Source organism: Microtus ochrogaster, unplaced genomic scaffold (genome assembly GCF_000317375.1).
Source record: "Microtus ochrogaster isolate Prairie Vole_2 unplaced genomic scaffold, MicOch1.0 UNK10, whole genome shotgun sequence".
In the NCBI taxonomy this organism is placed as follows: domain Eukaryota; kingdom Metazoa; phylum Chordata; class Mammalia; order Rodentia; family Cricetidae; genus Microtus; species Microtus ochrogaster.
In genome coordinates this window covers 2513665-2536164 of record NW_004949108.1, presented here as the reverse complement: position 1 = coordinate 2536164, position 22500 = coordinate 2513665, and the positions used below count along the sequence as shown (strand labels likewise).

The 22500-nt window shown below is 45.5% G+C and overlaps 1 protein-coding gene across 2 annotated transcripts in view; it reads left to right on the top strand.

Annotated features, from left to right (window-relative positions):
* Positions 1-22500, top strand: part of Mboat2 (membrane bound O-acyltransferase domain containing 2) — a 124810-nt gene that overhangs the window by 35235 nt on the left and 67075 nt on the right. For both annotated transcript variants that reach the window (XM_005366492.2, XM_005366493.2), the window contains exons 2-3: positions 1736-1881; positions 6687-6764. In XM_005366492.2, coding sequence (XP_005366549.1) covers positions 1736-1881; positions 6687-6764 — 224 coding nt within the window. The remainder of the gene's footprint in view (positions 1-1735; positions 1882-6686; positions 6765-22500) is intronic.

The following is a 22500-nucleotide window of genomic DNA, read 5'->3' as shown; positions in this document are numbered from 1 at the left end:
GTGTCCACAGCTCTCAGACTCACATTTGTCTCAAGGCTCTAGACCAGTGGTTCTTAACCTGCGTTTGTGTTGTGATCCCTTTCACGGGTCTTGGAACCTGTTATTAGATGCACACATCCAGAGTGCCCTTGCTGAGCTCGCTCCCTTATCTCCCCACACACCCATTGCCTCTTACATTGCTTGTTCCTCAGGATGACCTTGTCCAGCGTGGGGCTCTCATCCTTGGGTTATGGGAATCCGTATTGGACATTTTTTTTAAAGTAGAGTTTGTGTGCCAGAAATTGTGGTTGTGTAGAGTGAGGACTGGTCTCAATGTCCTTGATGTGAAAGAGTAGGCGATTATTAAGTCTGTAAAGTTTTATAGATTACTTGTATTGCGGTCATAACTTCATGTTATATAAAAATGTGTGACAGAGGGTGAGCATTGGGAGAAAGCAAGCTCCTCGGGGTGGTGGCACTCTGCTGGCACCGGGAACTACTGTCCCTCCCTGCCAGTCCCCTTGTCACCTCGTTTTGACATTTGCCTTGAAGCTTGTTCTCGAAACAGCTTCTACAAGGCTCTCTAACGTCTGCCAGTGTTCCTGTGTGTGCATGCTTTTCCTGTCAGAGTCTAGTTACCCTGGGAGAGGGTCGAGATTTCCTTTCCAGCTCACTTGTGTTTTTTTTTTCTCTATTGCAAATGCTCTATATTTTTTGTTTGTTTAATTAAGATACATTTGAGAGAAAGGATGGAAGGACTTGAAGGTTTTTAAAAGTCTGAGAATCACGTAGATAGATGTTAGTAATTAGTGTCAAGAGTAGTCATTTTCCAATTGTCTTTACTTTTGCCTAATTCTCAAAAACACAGTTAAAACTGTAGGAGGAGCAAGTGCTAGAACCCGCCAGAGAGACATTGGTTTGGCACTGAATGTGCTCCAGAGAGCAGTGGTCTCAGGACACCAGCACCGCTGGCATTCATCACGACACAAGGCAAGAGCCTGCTTGTCTGTCCTGCAGGAAAGGGGTGCTTTAGATACAGGCCTTTAGAAGTATCACCCTGCACACTTCAGGGGAAGAGTCTCCAGAGGGAAACAGCAACTTCTTTCCTTAAGCCTTCACATTCCACAAGACGTCCTTTCCTCAGGCCTGTGGGCAGAGAGCGAGCGCCTGGAGCTTGCCTCCGCCTGTCAGGAACGTGGCTCTGAGCATGGTGGGGAGTTCAAGGGTAGCCCTGCTAGACTTGGGAAAGGTGTGTGCTCCCCGCCCAACACACATCCAGGGTTCTGTGTCTTACCTGCTATCTTTTACCTTTACGATCTAGCTAAGCCACAGCAGTGATGTTCATACCACAGCAGCGCCATTCTGTTCCACTCCAGGGATAGTCCTGTGTCCCCACACCACTGAATCTGTAGCCCTAAGCCTTCTTGCCACTGGGGACTCAGGGGAGATTGACCCTGCCCTGAGCATAAACCCACAGAGTGCCCTGTGCTTTCCATCCCTGTGCCTCCACTGTTGTCGCTTTCCTTCAAGGTGTCCTGCACACACACACCTGTCTCCTGTCAGGGGCGATGCAGGGAATGGATATTGACCCATCGCTTAAACTTGAAGCTCCTCCCTGGGAAATGCCCCATTGGTTGGTTTTTGGTTTTTATAAACGGAAAGAACTTAGTTTTTATATGGACTGTGGTGTTCTGTTAAGTGTAACATTGAAGGATTCCAGTCTGTTGCTAACACAGATTTTAATTTTTCTTTACAGGTCAACTTTGTAGTGTGCCAACTCTTTGCCTTGTTAGCAGCCGTTTGGTTTCGAACTTATCTCCATTCAAGCAAAACTAGCTCTTTTATCAGACACGTAGTTGCAACCCTTTTGGGCCTTTATCTTGCATTTTTTTGCTTTGGATGGTAAGTATTTTGATCATGTGTAAGTGAACGCTGTAGGTCTGTTTGAGAATTGAGTGTGTAGAGAAACACATGGCTTTTGTTCTGAAATTGACTTACAAAGCTTTCAAAATCTTTAGAAACAGTGGGTTGGGAATGGGAATCTCTCACTTTGTCTTAGGGAAGATTTATTGTTTACGATTTATGAACAGGGACCAAGGGGGACTTAGAAAGACAGTCTGTTAAGTAGTTCTGTTCGCCCATCTTGAAAATATTTTATGCTGAAACAAGCAGGAAAATGTTGTGTTATTTGTTCCTTTGGATTTTCTCTGTGTTGTTGACTCTGACGAGCCTGGGAAAGCCCACTTGATTGACTCTCCTACTGGTAGCAACAAAGAGGCTTTTGTTTGTTCTCAGTGGAGGAAAAATTAAGAGAGAAGTTTTTCGTCTGGATTCTTCAAATGTGTGTGTGTGTGTGTGTGTGTGTGTGTGTGTGTGTGTGTGTGTGTGTGGTGTGTGAGGGGGTTGCGTGGTGTATGTGTGTGCATGGTGTGTGTGTGGTATGTGTTCGTGTGCATGGTGTCTGTGTGTGCAGCGTATGTTTGTGTGCATGTGGTGTGTGTTTGTGTGGATGTGTGTGTTTGTGTGTGGTGCATGTGGTGTGTGTGGTGTGTGCGTGCATGGTGTGTGTGCATGTGTGGTGTGCATTCCTGTGCATGTGTGTGGTGTGTGGTGTGTGTGTGCATGGTGTGTGTGAGCGTTCATGTGCATGTTTGTGTTAGCTAGCCCCAGTCTTCCTCACTTGGCTAGCCTGAGAGCTACAATCTGAGAACGGCTTGTGCTGCTTCTTGGCACCTCGTGCATGTCTGAATGAGGAAGGCACGGCTGGAAGGTGCTCAGTCACTCTTGGCAAGGCCGCGGAGACTCTGGGTAGAAGGGCTTCTGATGACTCACAGGTTTCCCTCCTGGGTGAGCACTCGGAAGTGCTCGCCATTCACAGACAAGGAGTCTGGCTTGCTCTTCTGCTTGCACCTGTCTGAGCTGAGGAGGCTGAGAGAGCTGGATGTGTACCGACTTGACCCGCAGATGTGAGCCTTCCACGGCGGGCTGGAGAGCCGGTGCACTCTTAGGCTAACAGTGCGCTTTTCTCCAGGTGTTCAGGCTTTGTCCTTACCAGGGCTGCACTGCCTGGTGTTTCTCCATCTGCCCTTTGCCTCCAACAGTTGCAAGTGTTTCCTAGGACCTCATGAAAAGCCAGCTAAGTATAATTTACCCATGCTTACTTACCACAGATCAATCAAGTGAGCATCATTTGTTTCATCTCTACCATATTGCCTTTGGCTCTCTGATAGTCCTCGGTACTGTACATGGTGTTGGGATTTTTGCCTCGATATCTTAAGATCCAAGTATATATGGAGCTTTTCACTGTTTGGATGGCATTAAGTATGTATATCATTGAAGTTTCCTGAGGTTTCTATTTTGACTTGTAGGAGCAGTGTATGTTTTTAAACATCATAGAGCTTTCACAACATGGACTACATGGATGGACTGTAGTTCCCTGATTCCCCAGCTTCAACAGTTACTAACACTCCACGCTCCTTATTTTCTCTGCCCCCATTCCTGGAGCACACTGAATGTGTCTCTCAGTGTGTGCATTCTCTCCTCAGCAGCTAAGTATCCCATATGTGTGTGCAGCCTGTGTTCATGAGGGCTCACTTCACTGTGTGCTCTGTGGAAAGGCAGGGGAGTGCAGCGGGCAGGGGAGGGTGGGTGCGGGGGCACAGTGCATGAGTCTCTTCACTGAGGTGTTTCACCATGTTAAATCTTCATGGATACCTTCTAACACAGCGTCCTAGTTACCAAACTTGAGCTCAAGGTTACATTGTCCTGAGTTTCAAGTTACATATGGTAGCAAGAGATTTATTTACTTCACTGGGTTCTTCCTCCTTCTCCTCTTCTTTTGGTAAGAGGGAGAGAGTAAGTTAACTTTTTATTAGTTAGAATTAGTTAATGGTAAGTATTCTGGTTTATTCTTTAACTTTGCTTTGTTAGTGTTTTTTTCTTTTTCTTTTGCTCAGAGGCAACCCTCTCACTGATTTTTACAACTTCCCTTTTGGAGGACATATTGGCTCTGTAAATATAATTAACATAATTGTTCACTTCACCTACTTCTGCTTAGTCCCCCCTCCATTTTTCTTAGTGCCTACAAGCCTCTTGTATTCATTGTAATAGCTTTGCTAAGACTATATAGTATTGATTGGCCAGTGAGCTGGCTTAGTGGGCAAAGGTGCTTGCTGCCAAGCCAGGTCACCTGAGTTTGATCCCTAGAACCCACGTGACAAAGGGGCAGAACTGAGTCCTGCCTATTGTCCTCTGACTTCCAAAGGAACACGGGCGTACACAGTACACACACAACAAACAAATGGAACACAAATTGTCCAGCAGAGTGTAGGGTGATGAATGCTTAGATGGTTGAAGCTGGACAGACCCAGACTGAGTCTCAGTGCTCTGTGACTCGCAGCTGCTGACTTTGGCCATCTTAATGTAATCTTAGCTTTACCTGTCTGTAAAATGGAACCAGAGAGTGCTTACTGCGGCCTGGAGCACCACAGAGGAGCATGAGCTGGTGCTTGTTAGCATGAGCATGGCTGGTCTCAGACTCAGTCTGTTCCAGGGTGAGTGCCCCTCGTCTGAAATTCCTGGGATTACAAGTGTCTGATTTTGGAATATTTACGTCGACTTTACTGTCTGAAGACCTGGATGAATAAGCTTGCATTCTGGGGTGCTCCAGAGTAGGAAGTTTTTGAGTGGATCTGTGGGTGAGGGATGCTCAGACTGTACTCCCATTATCTGGTTGCTCAGGAGCGGCATTTCTCTGTTCATCCAATCTCTGTTATCCCTTTTCATGTGGTATTGAATTAGCTTTTTACTTCTGCATAGTTGTTTTTTTTTTTCCTCTTTGCTCTTTTGGGGGGCTTTTTTATTAGACCAATCAGTTGTTTTAGGCAGGCAAAGTCACACGGCTCCACAGAGTTAAGCAAATGCAACATAAAAGAATGCTGCACATCTTTGCATCATTAAACAAACATTCCACAGCATACACAAATATAACACATCTTCAAAATACTATTCTACAACACTCATGGACTTTCCATGTGTTAGTTCATAATCCTGAAAACCTGAAGTGGCCAGAGTGTGCTTCCCGTGGGCATGGCACTAATCCTATGTGCGTGTACTAATGATGATGTGTGAGACAGTGAGGGGCAGGATAAGGATTGTCACTGGAGTGCTAGAGTAGGGAGCTGCTGCCAGTTGTGGAATTCACAAAAGATGAATCCAGAGCTGGTCAGTGCTCTACCTCCATTTACCACAGCAGCAGAGACGAGCATGGCAAGTACCTGCCTAAGTGTCACCCTGCAGCCAAAAGGTAGCTAAGCATGCTGCCGGGAGTGGGAGCCTGAAGTCTGCCAAACCACTATAGGCTTCCAAGTCTTGATGCCCCAAGGAGATTCCCTAGAAAAGGAAACACTCTCCTCAGTAACCCTCAATCAGACATGCTCTTCCACCCTGTTGAAGATACTTTTGAGTATTAACAGTTCTTAAAAGTACCTAGCAGTCCCCAACAACGTACCTAAAGGTCTGTTAGTGAACTGTTGACAATAAATAGGTGGATGAGATTCAATTAATTACTTTTAAGCTTCGTTCTATTTTCATTTATATTTGTGTATGTTTTCCTGTCTCCTCAAAGCCCTCTGATTATAGCCAACATTCCAGGTCATTGCTTTCTGGATGTGTGTATGTGGTGTGTGTATACGTGTGTGTGTGTGTGTGTGTGTGTGTGTGTGTGTGTGTGTGTGTTTAGAGATGTAGTCTGGCCTAGTCTGTATAGCGGGTAAAGTGCCTGTCTTCTTCGGACCTGTCTTGGGGCTGGCTTCTTATATGTAAGATGTCTGTAGAAAAATGTGTAAGCAGTTTTCCCGCATTCATATTATCTGACAGTCTGTTGTGAAGATAAAAAGGAATTTTAATTGTATGTTAATATCTTAATAATTTGTACATGAGAACTGCAGAAGTTTTCTATATATCATGCCATCCAAAAGAGAAGTTGGAAGAATGCAAGAGTGTGTCTGTGCACATGTGCATGTGTGATGTCTGATCTCGGATGGTTTGGGCTGAGTTTAGTCCCAGAGGTCCAAATCATATTTTGCCTGAAATTTGTGACCCAAATAGATGAATTACTTTTGTCATTAAATGGTGATTTCTATATTGGAATTTTAGAAAGGACTGCCATGCCAACCACAAACACATCATACCAAATTACTGGATTTTTAGAAGGAAGTTCATTTGACTGACCCCTGTGCTTTGAAAATAGATTTGGGGGGTTTTGTGAATTACCCTGTTACAAAGGTAAACAGAAGTAGAAGCTGGTGTTGGAAAAAGCAGGCTTTCTGCCAGGACTTTCCTGTAATCCATGTTTATTACTCCTTTTAAAATTATTGTTCCTTGTCTTATGAGGGCGGTGGCCATCCTCAGTCCACATGGCCCCATGCTGCTTTCCTGTTGCTAGGATATGTGGAGTGCTGGGGCCTTGAGCTGGGCTTGTAAAGGTTGGTTTTATTTATCCAGCTCCTTTGACCTGAGGCTTGGGGCTCCCAATCCTGGGTATTTGCAGAATGTCATTTGGACTTGGGAAGATTTAGTTATTTGTGTGTGTGAGAGAGACAGAGACAGAGACAGACAACCTTCTAGGTTACATTAAGTACTTTCCCACCTGTAGTCTTTGCATTGGATGGTTGTGGCTGCTTCTAACACATTCTCCCTTTTTCTAGGTATGCCTTACACTTTCTCGTCCAGAGTGGGATTTCCTACTGCATCATGATCATAGCAGGAGTGGAGAGCATGCATCAGTGAGTATTGACTGCGTTCACACAGAAAAACACCTTTCCCTAGAATAGAGTCTGATCAAAGATAGTGGTCATATTTATTACACTACAGTGCTCCTGAAGTGGGGATGCCGCGCATCCCTCTCTGGTATGTGCACATCAGCTCCAGAGTTCTCCGGGGACATGTAACACTGTGGGGTGTTTAGCAGCACCCCTAGCTCCTACCCATTAGACACCAGGAGAACCCTGATTTGTGACAAAAATCAGTGTTTCCAAGATAAACACTTAACCTTATCAGCTACTAGTGTAGTCTCTAGGCAATTAGCAGTAGAGAATAGAACTAGAGAGGATGCATGCAAATGTAGAAGGCCGTTTAGGACCAAGTGGTTCATGGGAATTCTGGGAAGAGACAAGGAAACAAGTCCCTGTTCCTGGCTCGCACACAGAAGTGGAAACAGTTTCTCAAAGGTAGGGACCCTGAAATAGGGACTATTCCGAGAGGTAACCAGACCCCGGAAATCAGTGGATGTGACTTAAGCAACTGTGAGATACACAGCAGGAGTTGAGGGTAGGCAGGGGTAAGGTACATTTGGGAGCAGCATTACCAAAGTGACCAGTGATGTGGCTCCAGCCTGAGGCTAAAAACCCAGTGGCTTCCTGGTATACATCCACAGTGACATGCTGGAGTGTGATGTCTGCAGGTCACAGCAGGAGCGACAGACCCCTCACTCAGGAAGACTTAAGCTCATGTCTGCGCAGCTGGCTTCCTCCACAGTTTTCTGTTGACAAGCTGGCAGGCCTGTTGTATGGTGCTGCCCTCATTTAGGGCAGGTCCCTCTGGTTTGCTGTCCTGCACGCCAGTTTTTGGAAGTGTCCTGACAGGCATACCTAGAAGCCTGCTCTGTGAGTCTCCTAAGTGTTCCTCAGTTCAATCAAATTGACAAGACTGACCTTCACAGATGTGGTTTTCATTCCCTTACACACAGCCAATGCTGGCTTTTCTTTTCCTTCTGTGAACTAACACTTAAAAGTAGATGTTTTGTTTTAATTTCTCTAAGAGTAAAAAGAATATTTTAAGAGTGTTTTGGGTGAAGCAACCTTTGAATCATTACGACCCTATTTTAAAAATGTAAAGATTAAATTTTATGTGTATGTCCAAGTGCCTACTTGTCTGAGTGTGTACCACATGTGGGCAGTGTCTGCAGGGTCCAGAAGAAGGCGTTGGATCATGTAGAACTCAAGTTCTAGCCATGTGGATGCTGGGAACTGACCCAGATGCTCTACAAGAGCCACCTCTCCAGCCCTTCTAGCCCCATTTCCAAAGCCTTGCACAGATGACAGGTCCAGGGTTGTATTTCACAGCTGATGAAACACAGTGCGTTTCTGACCCGGATAGTAGAAGGAGAAGCAGATGAAATTGGTGTGCACAGAGGACTTGGCTGCTGCCATAACCGAAAGCAAGAGTGACAGGCTCTTGTGTTGGAATGATAGTCAGGTCATAGCTTTGCAAATAAAATCTGGTCTTTCCTGAAAGGCAGAAGTCTGTGAAGTCAGTCTCTGAACGCTGTAGACCTGCCCTGTACAGGACGGCAGCTGCTGGATGAATGTGGCTCTTCAAGCTTCTTTTTTGTTTATTGCTTATTTAATTCATTGGTTTTTTCCAGACAGCTTCTCTATGTAGCCCTGGCTGTCCTAGAGCTTGCTTTTTAGACCAGGCTGGCCTCAAACTTGGAGACCCACCTGCCTCTGCCTCCTGAGTGCTGGGGTTAAAAGGATGTACCACCACACCTGGCTCTAACTCTGTTATTTTTAATTCATTAGTATTTAAAATGTGGGTTTTTTTTTTAATGTGGGTTTTTTAAAAACCCACTGTGGCATACATCTTTAATCCCAGCACTTAGGCTGAGGCAGGGTGTTTCTCAATTTGAGGTCATCTTGGACTACATAAGGCTGTCATAAAAAAATAAAAGTAATAAACCAGAAACAACAAAACACCCAAATACTAATGACAAAGCAATAAGCCTGAATCCACTCTCAAGAGGTCACCCCTAAGCACATGTACATGTGAGCAGCACTCAGTGGACTTAGTCGGGTGTGTGTGTGTGCCTGTGTATGCATGTGTGTACAATGGTGGTCATAGAGAAGAGGTCCTAAGTTTGAGAGGGATGGGCCGTAGTTGGAGAGCGAGAGCAGAGAGTGGAAGTGATGCTGACTCAGCTCTCATACATGGAATTCTCAAAAAGCAATCGTAGTAATAAAATGCTGTGCTTCAGCCGTAAAAGCTGTGTTTCAGGTGCTCGGGAGTCTGTGTGTCTGGCGCGTACGGTGGTGATTTTGGCCGGTGCAGGGAGAGAGCATTTCGACCCTCATATACGGTTCTGGGTAGCGCTGCTGTGGTGATGATGCAGAGGTGCAGGGCAGGTAGTGCTGCCCTCTCCAGCACTCTCAGGGAGGAAGTGAGCTGTCCACGTGCTCACATGGGGACTAGAACTCAGTGCTAGGTTCTGACACTGCTGATGGAGTCAGGAGGAGGCTGGGCCTTCTGAACCACTGGGGTTAGAAACAAATAGCAGGTGATAGCAACTAGGGAAAATTGTGTGCTTTGGTCTTCTTTTTAGTTTGCATCTATTTCAGTTTACACACACACACACCATACACGGCCTTACCTTTTCTTGCTTTCTTGTTAACATGCATTCCTTCTTTTCAGTGTAGTTTTACATGATGTGTTTATTCATTTGAAGAGCTAGACTTCAAATCTTTAATGATGTAAGATTCATTCTTCTCTGGGTGCTTAACCGTCTTCATTATATGATCCACTTTATGTAGCATTACTGTGTGTTAGTTAAAGGGTTTCGGTGTGCTATAAACTTGATTCCTGTAGCTCCTCCTTTGAAAGTGCTCATATGTGCTGTGTCACTCAGATCTTGATCTAGATGGTTTATCATTAGCCCTCAATCTATGGTCTGGAGAGAGAGACCAGAAACCATCAGTACTTGTTCTAGCTAGGCGTGCCAGCGCTCAGGAGGCAGAGGCAGGCAGATCTCTGTAAATTAGAGCCTTATCTGATCTATGTTGTGAGTTTCAGGACAGCCAAGGCTACATGGAGAGGCTCTGTCTCAAAAACAAAACAGACAAACAAGCAAACAAACAATTGCTTTGGCAAAGGACCCGAGTTTTTTCTAGTTGATATTTTCATGTAGGCTTTGAAATTGTGGGGGAAGGGGTAGGTGACGCCACTAAGATGAGTTTAGAGATGGAAGAGGGATTAGGTGACAGGCACCAAGAAGAAGAGTATTTAGAAACAGTTGGTCTGGGCTGCCATAATAAAATGCCATAAACTGGCAATTGAGAAAATAGCCGAAACGTACTTCTTGAAATTCTGGAGGTTGGACAGTCCAAGTTTGGGTGCCAGTAGACTTGGTGTGTCTGACGAGAACTGCTTCCTAGTTCATACTCAGCGATCTTTCTTCTGTGACCTTGAGGCCAAAGGTGCATTGGTGTGGGCTCTTGGTCTCTGTGAGGTCTCCTCTAAGCTAACATTTTAGAGCACTATGTATTAGGCTTTTAATTCTCCTAATTAATATGGAGAGAACTGTGCTGGATTCATCCAGCATTTTCCAAGGCAGGGTTTGGCGAACTGTCTTTATAGTGGACCAGATAGTGAACGTTAGGGTTTGCAGGTCACGTAGCTTTTGTCACAACCGACATACACTCTGTTCTGCAGAAGCAATGGGAGTGTGGCGGAATGCCAGTAAAACTCCTTAGAAACGCAGGAAGGTGCTAGATTCGGCCAAATCATCTAATAAGGAAAATCTTGCCATAAGTCGTGGTATAGCACCTGGGATGGTGTGTTCTCAGTTAAGTGTTCACTGGATGAATAAATGCATGAATGAATGAATGAGTACATGGTGGACCTCTGTTGATAGCAAATCCTGTTTGTGCAGCCTACTAGACTTGAGTCCAGCCGTAGCCTTTGCCTCCAACAGAGTCATCAGGCTACAGGTCAGCCCTGCCCTATAGGACACTTGCCAATAGCTTCTGCCTGTCCTCTGCTGCCCTCCCTCCCCAGAGCAGAGCTGCCTCCTTGATTGCTTGCCTGGAGCAACTGTTGCTGGGCTGCCCTTTTCTTTCTCTTTCCTGGAAGAGAAGGGCTGGGGGCAAGGAGAGGGGTGTCGGGGACTCTTCACCTGGGTCGTGGAAGTGGGAAGGAAGAGATCAGGACTGCCCACGCCCCTGTGGGCTCAGGAAGGTTTTTTTCCTTACAGACTAGGCACAGCGTGGGTAGGTCCCACGTATCCTCATGTGCTTTTCTGATGTGCTGAATCAGCTTTTGTGGATGGTGTGGGAACCAGAGTGTCCTTGTATTACTTTTAAAAAATATTCTGTGGGGGAATTTTGAGTTCCGGAAAGACAGTCTTAAAATTTTGCAACACAATAGAAGAGAATGGCCGTTATTTTAATATAAACTGCAGAAATGTAGACCAAAATGGGAATGTGGAAAGGGTGTTGGGGAAGCATGATTAATAAAAACTCAGAGAGAGAGAGAGAGATTGGGGTTCAACCTGAAGGTCAGAAAAGTAAAACAGCCAGCCACTGGTTCTTACCTCGACCTCAGTCCGAAATGGCGATCCTGCCTCCAGGAATCTCAGAATGCGACTGAGTCTGAGGGCTGTCTCCTTCCGTTTTATAATCCTCTCTAGGGCTGAGATTAAAGGCATGCACCACTACACCCGGTTTCTATGGCAACTAGTGTGGCTACTGGGATTAAAGGTGTGTGTCACCATTGCCTGGTCTGTAAGGCTAATCAGTGCAGCTGTTTTACTTTCTGATCTTCAGGCAATCTTTTAAAATACAAATGAAATATCACTACATGTTGGTCTTGAGGAATTAAGCTAAAATATTTTCCTTGTAAATTGGCAGGTTATTGCCAACAAAATCAGTGGCGTGGAGATTAAAATGTGAAAAATATGAGCATTTACAGTGAAATCACAAATACCTAATGTCTCTGCACTGTGCGGGATACCTTCAGTAGTCATAAGATGTTTGTGGTCTCTACGGTTGTATTACTCTGACCCCAATATCTTCCAGAAGCATCTTAAGGGAGGATTGAGTCTTGGCTCACAGATTCGGAGGGTTTCAGATCACCATGATGAGGAATGTCATAGAAGTGGGAGCATATGGCAGAGAGGATTCACATCCAAGCTGGCAGGATGCTGGGGGACTGAGTCCAAAAGCAGGGCTGTGACCTCAGAGACCTCCTTGTGACCTCCTTCCAGTAGGCAGGCTCTACCCCCTAAAGATTCCATAGCCGCCCAAACAATGCCAACACCTAGGGAATGAATAAGTGTTAAAAATGTGGACCCATGGGGGACATTTTGGATTCAAACCTTAACAGAATTTAAATGTCCTATCATGAGACTGAGATGCCCATCAGTGTGGACCATCTGTTTCCGTTTGGGTTGCCATGACCACAGCAACTCATAAGGAAAACATTTAATTGAGGGGGTTCACTTACAGTTTCAGAGGTTCAGTCCATTATCATCATGGCGGGGAGAGTGGCAGCAGGCAAAGAGACGTGGTGCTGGAGAAGGAGCTGAGAGTCCTACATTTTGCAGGCAACAGGAAGTCAACTGACACACTGAGCGGTATCCTGAGCATAGTAAACCTCATAACCAGTCCCGACAGTGACACACTTCCTCTAAAAGGCCTTACCCACTCCAACAAAGCCACATCTCCTAATCGTGCCACCCCTAGGAGCTGATGGGGGCACAGTTACATTCAAAGTACCACACCAGCCTTCACTGTGTGCCTTAGAGTTTCCAGAAGCCAAGAGAGCACGGCAGTTGGAATAAAGGATGCGAGCACCCAGAGGAAGCATTTAAACTGTAGATGGCAAGCTTTCCCAGGCCACCCACCATGACAGAGTCTCGCTGTGTCTTTCTCTATCCGCTGGGGTCACAGCAGAGCCTCCCCTGAGTATTCTGCTGTCATTTTCACCACCGCGAGCGAGCTGCTGTTCGCTTCGGTTTTCCCCAGGGTACGAACTCTTTCATGGGAGAGTTTTGCAGTTTTCTCATGCCGAAGCATTTAGATGAGAAAGCTCATTAAAGGGAAATGATCTGTTCCATTCTGTTCTCCGGAGTGGACTTTTGTAGCTCTTGGTTTTGGATGTGCATTTGTCTGGGTTGGGTTGAGTACTGGTCCCCAGTGTGTGCCTATGAGGCGTCTAGGAGATCATGGTCCCTCTTGCTAGTGGCTGCAGGTGTCTTGCTGGTGGGGTCAGGAGCTTGCCATGAGGTGAAGTGTTCTCCGCCCAGCTGCTTGCTTAACCTCTCTCTCTTGGCTTTCCCGTAGAACAGTGTATTCCAGGTGATGGCAAGGAGGGGCGGCACTGAGGGAGAGGCAGTTTTAGCTGATAGGGCCCGTATCACAAGGGCGGGCAGTCCTAGGGTGCTCTCTGATGTGCCATCTGCCATTGCCATCGAGACTCACGAGCGTGGGTTCCTAGATAAAGAGTGCTATCTGAATTCCAGTAGCTGTGCTCTCGTGAGTGGTGATCTTGGAGCTGCCATCTGGTAGGCAGAAGCCTCAAGCCATTTGAAAATGTGTCCTCATGAAGCTAATTAGCAGTGGTTAGTGGCTCAGCAGTAACTCTGTGGGGAAAACATTAACTTCTCTGAGGGTAATCCTGGGCTCCTGTGAGAGACAATAACATGTGGTGGGAAGGGAAGTGGACCTCTCTTCTGTTTTCCTCCCCGCTCCCTGTGGACCGGATTCAGAAGCCTTTTGCTGTTCTGCAGAAGTGCAGGCTCTTTGGGGGCTCTTCAGTGCTGTCTAAATGCACTTCAGTTAGGAAATTGAGGTTGGTTTAGTTAGGGACTCCAGGCGCTTTTCCAGTTGGTCTATAATTCTCCCCTCGTCATAGGTCATGTTGCGCAGTTGCTGTACGTCAGGTCTTGCACCCACCCAGGCACTGGTGCCCACTAGCGACAGCCCTCATGTGGGTGTGGCCTACCCATTCCACCAAGATACCTGTCTGGTCTTGAAAATAATAATCATATATTACTTAAAAATGAGGGAGTTCTAGTAACTAAAATGAAAATATTACTTGTCAGCGAGGGACAGGATTCATCCTTGGGTATATCCAAAGACGAATAGTATTTTTGCCCCATGATTCTAATCCTTGTCTGAACATCACAGAAAGAAAAAAAAAAGAGTTCATGTAAGCATCGTTACGAATGATGACAATAAATCCTGTCATTTGATGCTGTACAGTTTGCTTAAACTGGTGTTTTATGTCAGCTTCACACAAGCCACAGTCATTGAGGAGGTAGCCTCAACTGAGAAAGGACCTCCGTAAGACAGCTGTGGTTAAGCCTGTAGAGTGCTCTCTTAATTAGTGATTGATGGGCGAGGGCCCAGCCCATTGTGGGTGGGGCCATCCCTGGACTGGTGGTCCTGAGTGCTGTAAGAAAGCAGACGGAGCAAGGCATGGGGAGCAAGCCAGCAAGCAGCACCCCTCCATGGCCTCTGCGTCAGCTCCTGCCTCCGGGTTTCTGCCCTGCTTGAGTTCCTGTCCTGACTTCCTTTGATGATGAACAGCAATATGGAAGTGTTAGCTAAATAAACCCTTTCCTCTCTTGCTTTTGGTCATGGGGTTTCATCACAGCAATAGTAACTTGAGTTTTAGGTAAGTTTGGGGGGAGTGGGGGGGGTCGAGGCTGCTAGAACACGCAAGCCCTCTGTGGTGTGGTGTGTCTTGTCTGTACCTGACAGGTGCAGTTTCTCTAGTCCCCGCAGGGGTTGGACTGAACAGGCAGAGCCTCTGGACTGTGACTTTGAACTTGAGCTCAGGTTCTCTGTGGAGGGCTTTGTTGTTTTTAAATTTACCTGTTGAGATGGTGCTGTGATAGACAGAGGAGGAGCCAGAGGCCTACTCGGGTGGAGTTGCTTGAACCAGGTCACAGGACAAGGAACAGCCTGTGTGAGCGGTCTTAGAGGTGGCTCTCAAGGGGAACACCAACGCAGCATGCTCAAGGTATGGAGTTTACTAGAAGAATTATTAATGCCATGAGCAGACACACAGGTCAACCACAGCTTGAGAGGCTCTGAGGAACGCCAGAGAAAAAGAGCGTGTCAGGCACTCTGAAGAGAGGATGGCAGAGCCCATGTGGTACAGCTCAAGCCTGCAGCCAGACTCTCTGATACCCAGACAGGAGCTGGGCCAGGGGTGGAAAGCTGGAGGTGTGGCCAGCTATACTCCTTTGGTTGTAAACTTACTTCCCCACTTGAGACACCCTGCACCCAGGAGTTCCTGAGCTAGAGATTCCCAGGTGTATTTCAGTGGTGCTGTCAGCATCTGAGAGGGGTTGATGCTGCAGATATCATGGCGGCTGGATTCTAACATTACATGCTTACCCCGTGCAGGGCTCTGAAAGTCATCCATGGTCCTCAGAGTTGTTAATTTGTTTACTGGAGTCTTTTAAAGATTTATTTTTATTTAAACAAAAAGATTTTTATTTGCTTACCAGTCAGCATAAACTTCCAGATACATATTTTGAAAAATATTCGATACCATTGAGATACTGTACTGTGACATTTTTGTTGTTGTTGCTCAAATTCTTGGGGACATATAGCATCTAGGCGTCTTCTAAAAAGGTTTAACCTTTAACTAAATGCTTGACTAGCAGTGATCCTCCAGTTCTGGACTCCCTACTTTGTTTAAAACTGTCCAGAATTTTTGAAGTGCTTTGCCTCAATTATTATATTACAATACATACAGACTTTAAAGTAGCACATTAAAGTTAGTGTTGGCTGAATGTTTAACTATGTAAAGATGTGTTGCATTGTTTAATTGTATAAAGATGTATTGCTGTTTTATCTTGCCTGCCTAAGGCACCCGATTGTTCTAATAAAAAGCTGGAAGGCCAATAGCAAGGGAGAAGGTATAAGGAGGGACTTCCAGGCAGGAAGAGTAAGGAGGAGGAGGAATTTAGGATGGAGAAAGAAAGAAAAAGAGATGCCCTGGGCCAGCCAGGCAGGCAGCCACCAGCAAGCCAGACTTAGAGTAGGACCTTCAGAATGAAAGGAAGGTAAAAAGCCCCAAAGCAAAATGTAGATGAATCGAAACTGGTTAAATGGAGTTAAAAGAGCTAGTGAGACAAGCCTAAGCTAAGGACAAGTATTCTTAATAATAAATTTCTGTCTTTTTGGGGAGCTCATTGGTAGCCCAAAGAAAATTCCAACTGTAAGTTAGTATACCAAAAATATAGTTTTAACATAAATATGTGTAGGAAAAAACTGATTTTTAAAATTATTGCTAGTTTATTTCACACTCCGTATTTGAGTGCTTATGGAAGGAAAGGCAAAGGATAACAGGAACTATTTAATGACCTAGAAACCTGCCTGGCATTTAGGTGAAAGGTTATTAGAGTGAGCATCTAATTCCCACGATAAACCCAGCAGTTGTTTAAGGAGTTGTGAAGGCTTTTCTTTTCCTGACCTTGAAATTGGCCCAAGGCTTAGCTGAACTTGAGAGGTTCCTGCCTTAGGAAGGAAATAATGAAAGTCCAAGCTGGAACTGGCCCTGGGCCTTACTGAGTTCTCTGTAATCTGTCTCCTATGCATATGCCGAGAACAGCTTCCTTTTACAATGCCAAAGATTATAAACTTCTAGACTATAGAATACACAGCGCTACTCGCCTTACAGCTCTCTGAGACATCACGGTCTTAAGATGTGAAGAAACAGGTTTAAATCACATGTTCCTTTTTCAAGCTACTTAGCTCTTTAAACACAGAATGACAGTCAGTTCTATGGAATTATTGTGATTGAGTTACTCCCTTACAGGCTTAGGTGGTTCAAGGATTTCGCTTCTCCTTGGTAAACTGCAGGAAGGGCATGGTGATTGATTGATAGTACTGTGCAGAAACATGATGTTGTTTGTTTCTTAGGTTTCTCCGTTTTTCTTTTTATAAAATTTCAAGTGGTCCAAGGGATTGTTTTCAAGCTAGCCTCTGGTTTTTGTGGTCTTTAATTTTGGCATCCTCCAGTCACATAAACATGTAAACACATGCACACATCCTCCAAAAAAAAAATATTAAGGATTAAGGTAAAAGTAAGGTAAAAATTAAGATAATTTTTGGGGAATAAAGATGCATGCTAGGAAGAAACAACAGAGGGGAAGAATAATTGTGGAGCATTGTTGTGTGACGTTTGGCTTTTTAGACTCTTTTGGAGCCTACCACCCAGCTCCTAAATAAACCACACACATGGAGGCTTATTATTTATTTTTTATGAATGCCCATTTTTAGCTTGGCTTGTTGCTAGTCAGCTTTTCTTAATTTATATTATCCCGATTACCTTTTGCCTCTAGGCTTTTATCTTTATCTATTTCTGTATGCCTTTCTTTACTTCTTACTTCATGGCTTGCTGGGTGGCTTGGCGCGGGAGAATTGTCTGTAATCTGTCAATCATGTTTTAAATAAACACTAATTGGCCTGGCAGAAAATATAGGCGGGAAACCAGACAGGAAGTAGAAATGATGTAATGAGAACAGGAGAATTCTGGGAATGAGGAAGCTGATTCCTCTCACTCCTGCCCAGACCACCTAAGCAGTAGGATGTGATCTGCCTCACGTTGGGCGCCATTGTGTAACATGGAGGGGGCGGCTTGTTTGTTTGGGTTTCTGTCCTGCCCATACCCCTAGCTGTTTAGTCCCAGAGAAAAATCACACAAAGATCTCTGTAAGTTATAAAGCTGATTGGCACATTAGCTCTAGCCTCTCACTGGCTAACTTTTACATCTTGATTAACCCATTTTTATGATCTATGTTAGTCATGTGGCTCAGTACCTTTTTTCAGCAAGGCAGATCACATCCTGCTGCTTCAGTGGTCTGGGCAGGAGTGGGAGGAATCATCTTCCTCATTCCCAGAATTCTCCTGTTCTCATTACATCATTTCTACTTCCTGTCTGGTTTCCCCGCCTATATTTTCTGCTTGGCCAATCAGCGTTTATTTAAAACATGACTGACAGATTACAGACAATTCTCCCGCACCACTCCTTCTCTCATTGCTCCTCTGTCCTTTCTCTGGGTACTCCTTCTATTTATACTCTGTCTTTTAACTCCGCCTATCCTTGTTCCTGCCTTGCTATTGGCCATTCATCTCTTTATTAGAATCATCAGGTGTTTTAGACAGGCACAGTAACACAACTTCACAGAGTTAAACAAATACAACATAAACAAAAGTCACACACCTGAAAATAATATTCCCCAGTGGACTGTGACCTCTGGTGGGAGTCTAATCTTTGGGGTCTTTCCCGGGTAGAAAGCCTTCTGCTGTCTTGTGCCATTCTTATAACCACATCTCAGGGCATCAGCTCCACCTGGTCTCATCTTTGCTCTCCAATCTTCTGCCTTCTTGTCCTCTAAGGGTCAAACTAAGAAACAGGAATAATGCCTTCTTCTTCGTCCACATCACAGAACTGCCCTGGCGTCTCTTTCTCTTTCTTCTTGGGTTGTTTTGGGCACTGGGCATTTCTAAAGCATTTGAGAGAGTGCCTGGCATGTGGTACAGCCCCAGAAAATGGCAGTGATCATTTGCTGTTATTCGCTCTCTCCTGACACCTTGGGCCACCACTTCTCCTCTTTTGTTCTTGTGCCTGCTGGTCCCCAGCCCTGTCCTGGCCTGTGCCCAGGTGCTCTTTCTAAATGTCTGTCTGAGCACTGCTCTCTTTTGCTTCAAACTCTAGATTGGCAGCTTAGCCATGGCTTTGTGGCCACCCAGCCTGCCCATCCACTCACAGTTCATGGGGCTGGCTCCTCAGCCACGGCCAGCCCAGCCCAGCCATAATGAACCATTTGTAGTTAGACACACACCCCTACTGTTCCACACTCTGCTCCTCCTTTGTGTTTGCCGGGAACCCCACCCCCATGTGAATTCCTGCTGTCCTTTCCCAGCCTGTCTGTCTGTGACCCTGGGGAAACCCTCTCCTCCTTCAGTGGCATGAGTTGCTACCACTTTGCCCAACTGGGGAGCTCACGTGTTATGCCGTGGGATCATACTTGCTCTCAAGTGCCACCAAGGCTCAGGGAGTCTGTGCTGGCCTCCTTGGGTCCTGCATGAAACTGTCCAGGTTACGTAGCTTCTTTAACTTCAGGTTCCTCATTGTTAAGTGAGGAGTATTAGGGATAATGGTCATGGGAGCGTACTGAGAATTTAGCGAGACCCCTGAATTAGTCAGGGTTGTCTAGAGGAAAAGAGCTGATAGACTCAGTCTGTCTGTCTACCTATCTTATCTGCTGTCTACTGCCTTTCTGTCTATCTGTCATCTGTGGGATTAATTTATTAGAGTTGCTTATGGACGTATGGTCTAGCTAGTTCAACATTGACTGTCTACTAATGCAAAGTCCAAGAATCCAGTAGTTGTTCAGTCTATGAGGTTGGATGTCTCAGCTGGTTTTCAGTGTACGTAGAATCCCACAGAAAGAATAAACTTGCTAGCAAAAGCAAGGGTCAGCAGGCAGAGAACAAAAGCTTCCTTTTTTCATGTCCTTTATGTAGGCTGCCAACAGAAGCTGTGGCCCAGATTAAAGTTCGTTCTACCCACCTCAAAAGATCCAGTCAAGGTGGGTCTTCCCATTTCTAAAGATTTAATTAAGAAAACTCCCTCACAGGTGTATGTAGCCACTTGGGGTTTAGTTAATTCCAGATGTAGTCAAGTTGACAACCAAGAATAGCCATCACAAGTCCACCCTTGTCAGCTTGACACGTAATCACATTTCCTTATATCATGCTTAATTTCTAGATGAAAACAGTAACCAGGTCATAATTATGCCTAAAATGATAGAACTTCCCACATACAAACCACCAATGCATTATGAATTTTAGATACCCCTTTAAGGGACATTCTTTTAGTATCTCCCAACTTAAATATGATAATCACTGATATTCTCTAAGTTGATATTGCATTACATGATAAAGAAATAGAGGAAAAAAAATCACAAACCTCTGCCCAAAGACATTCTTAACAAAATGTGATAGAAACACTTGTCAATTATAATCCTCTTTTCTGCAGATGGTCATGTGACCTTAGTTGGTATTTATAACTGCCTTTCTTTATTGCCTGTTCTGTATTCTCTACACCCTCAGCAAACACTTTAGCAGGTCTTGGCTCTTTTCCTGGAGGAGTGACTCATACCTTCATTCCTGAAGGGTCTGTGCCCTTTGTCATCCTGCCTGGATCAGGCTATTGTAGTTTCCCATTGGCTTTAATCACAGGTCATGGTAGCACCAAGAGATGTCCTGAAGGATCTCCTGCGCTCCAGACAATCCTTCTCACCTCCACTGGGGAGAGGCGGTCTAATTTCCCCTGGGAATCTGGATCAGTCACCCCTCCTAACACTTACTCCTTCCTTAGCCTGTTGGCTTAAGGGCATCCGAAGGGCAGAGTGGCAGGGGAAAGCCTGAGCTTCCTGTCCAAAGAAATGTTTGTTGTATCTTCTTGAAGGAATGCTCCCCACGCTAGAACCAAAACTTCTAGACCAGTAGAACTTAAGGTTATGGAACAGAACGCAAACGTTTTTTCTAGTGGGTTACCAGGGGTGACAGAATGTAGAATCATTCCCGTCTTCACTCCTTGATTCCTGGACCCATGGATCTTGGCTGTGGGAGAAGCTACTACATATCGGATGCTGATTCAAAGCATATACTGCCTTCTGAAGAACCCTGCAGCCCTCCAGGCTATTGCCACCCCATTGTCACTGTAACCGGGTCTTTAAAAGATCATTCCATCATTCTGCCAGGCCAGCTGCTTCCAGATGCTGGGGAGCATGTTAGGAGCAGTGACATAAGAATACACTGATCCCTAATCTTAATTGTTTTATATGCCACCAAAAAGGATCACAGGCTGCTGTCCTGAGGGGTATTCTTGATTCCACAGATGTTAAAATATGAAAACAGCTGGTACATACCTGTAACCTCAATTATGCAGGAGGCTGAGGCAGGAGGATTGAAAGTCTAAGGCCTGTTTAGGCTACATAGTAAGTTAAGGTCAGCTTCGGAAATATAGCAGGATCCTGTCTCAAAATAAAAATGAGGGAAGGGAAGGGCTGGAGGTATAGCTTAGTGTTAGAGTGCTTGCTTAGTATGTGTAAGGCTATGAGTCAGTCCCTGGTAATGTGCACACACACACACACACACACACACACACACACACACACACACACACCAAAAATGTGCGAATAAGTGAGATAAAGTCTCCCACAGAGCCCCAGCCATGGTGTGTCTTGTACATGGCAGCCTGGATGTTTGCCTCCCATGTAAGACTCGGGTCTGCAGATGACAAAGGCTGAGGTGCACCCATGTTGTATCCTCAGATCCTTACTAGCCAGTGGCACCCCACACACCTGTGACATGACTGTGCCAGCTGACCATCTTCTCCTATCTCAAGCTCCGGCTTCTAAGAGTCTGCGACCAGCTCAGTTCTCGCTTAGCTGGATGCATTGTCTCCCCTTTCCCATTTCTTGGGCTGTCTGTTTACGTTATGAACTGAAACAGAGCTGCAAAGAGCTGCCTTTGAGTTCTAGAGGATTGCTGGAATTCCGTTTCTCCATCTCTCCCGGCTACCTAGGATTTCCCTGAAGTGTCACAGCGGGGGTTGGCTGGAGTGGAAGTGCAGCCGTGGAGGATGAGGCAGTGATAGGCCTCTTTGCTGTACCGGAGTCCTAACTGCCCCTTTTGTTGGTTGGGATCCGGGCAGAAAGGAGACACAGCAAGCATTTTCCAGACATGCTTTTCAGAGTCCCGGTTTTTCTAGCATCCCGAATGGGCTGGAACTTGGATTCTGCTTGTGGTTAATTCTGTTTCTTAGCTGATTCAAGACTATGCCATGTTTGTCGGATGTAGTTTTCAGTGTTTCTCTATCTGGTCTCGTACCCGGAGAGATTGACGAGGTGACTATGAGCTGGATGGTACTTGATGTGAACTGCAATGTTATTCTTGACAATGTGAAGGATTAGAGCAGTCTGCTTGATGTCCGCTGCCCACTTCATTTGCATACTTAAAGCAATTTCCCCAAGTTTGCTATAAAGGACAAAGTGATTTCATTATGCTACCCAGCCAAGAATGGCAATGAAAGTTGAATTTTGAAAGAAAGTTTAAAAATACAAAACCAAACCAGTTAGGTGGTTTGGTTCATTTCTGTTGTCTGTAAACAAAAGGAAGAGAGAAAGAACCCATTGGCTGTTTGTCATCGTCACCCTTCCTGGCACAGGAAATCCGCTGAGCTCCATTACTTATTTTCATGGATAGGGATTTGAAAAAGAGCCAACAAAAGCCCTCACAACACCTGGTCAGAAAGGGAGGGAGGATGACCAGCCAGCTCCGACTTCCCAGTGAGAGCAGGGATTTTGAGGGGTGTAAGACTATGGACAGAGCTCTAGGAAGGAGCTGCTCTGTTCTCTGAGTAGAGAGGGTTTTTCAGTGTGACCACATCTGCTCCTCAGTGAAGACACATTCTGTTCCCTGTGGGTTTTGCAAATGCATTTTCCTATTTGTATGCTGTGCCTTTGCTTTGTCTGCTTCCTTGATGTGCTGGCTCTTCCTTCACTCTGTCAACTTTCTTGGTAGGCCATCCCTTCACCCTGTTGACCCCTTGGTAGGCCATTCCTTCACTCTGTTGACCCTGTGGTAGGCTGTCCCTTCACTCTGTTGACCCTGTGGTGGGCTGTCCCTTCACTCTGTTGACCCTGTGGTGGGCTGT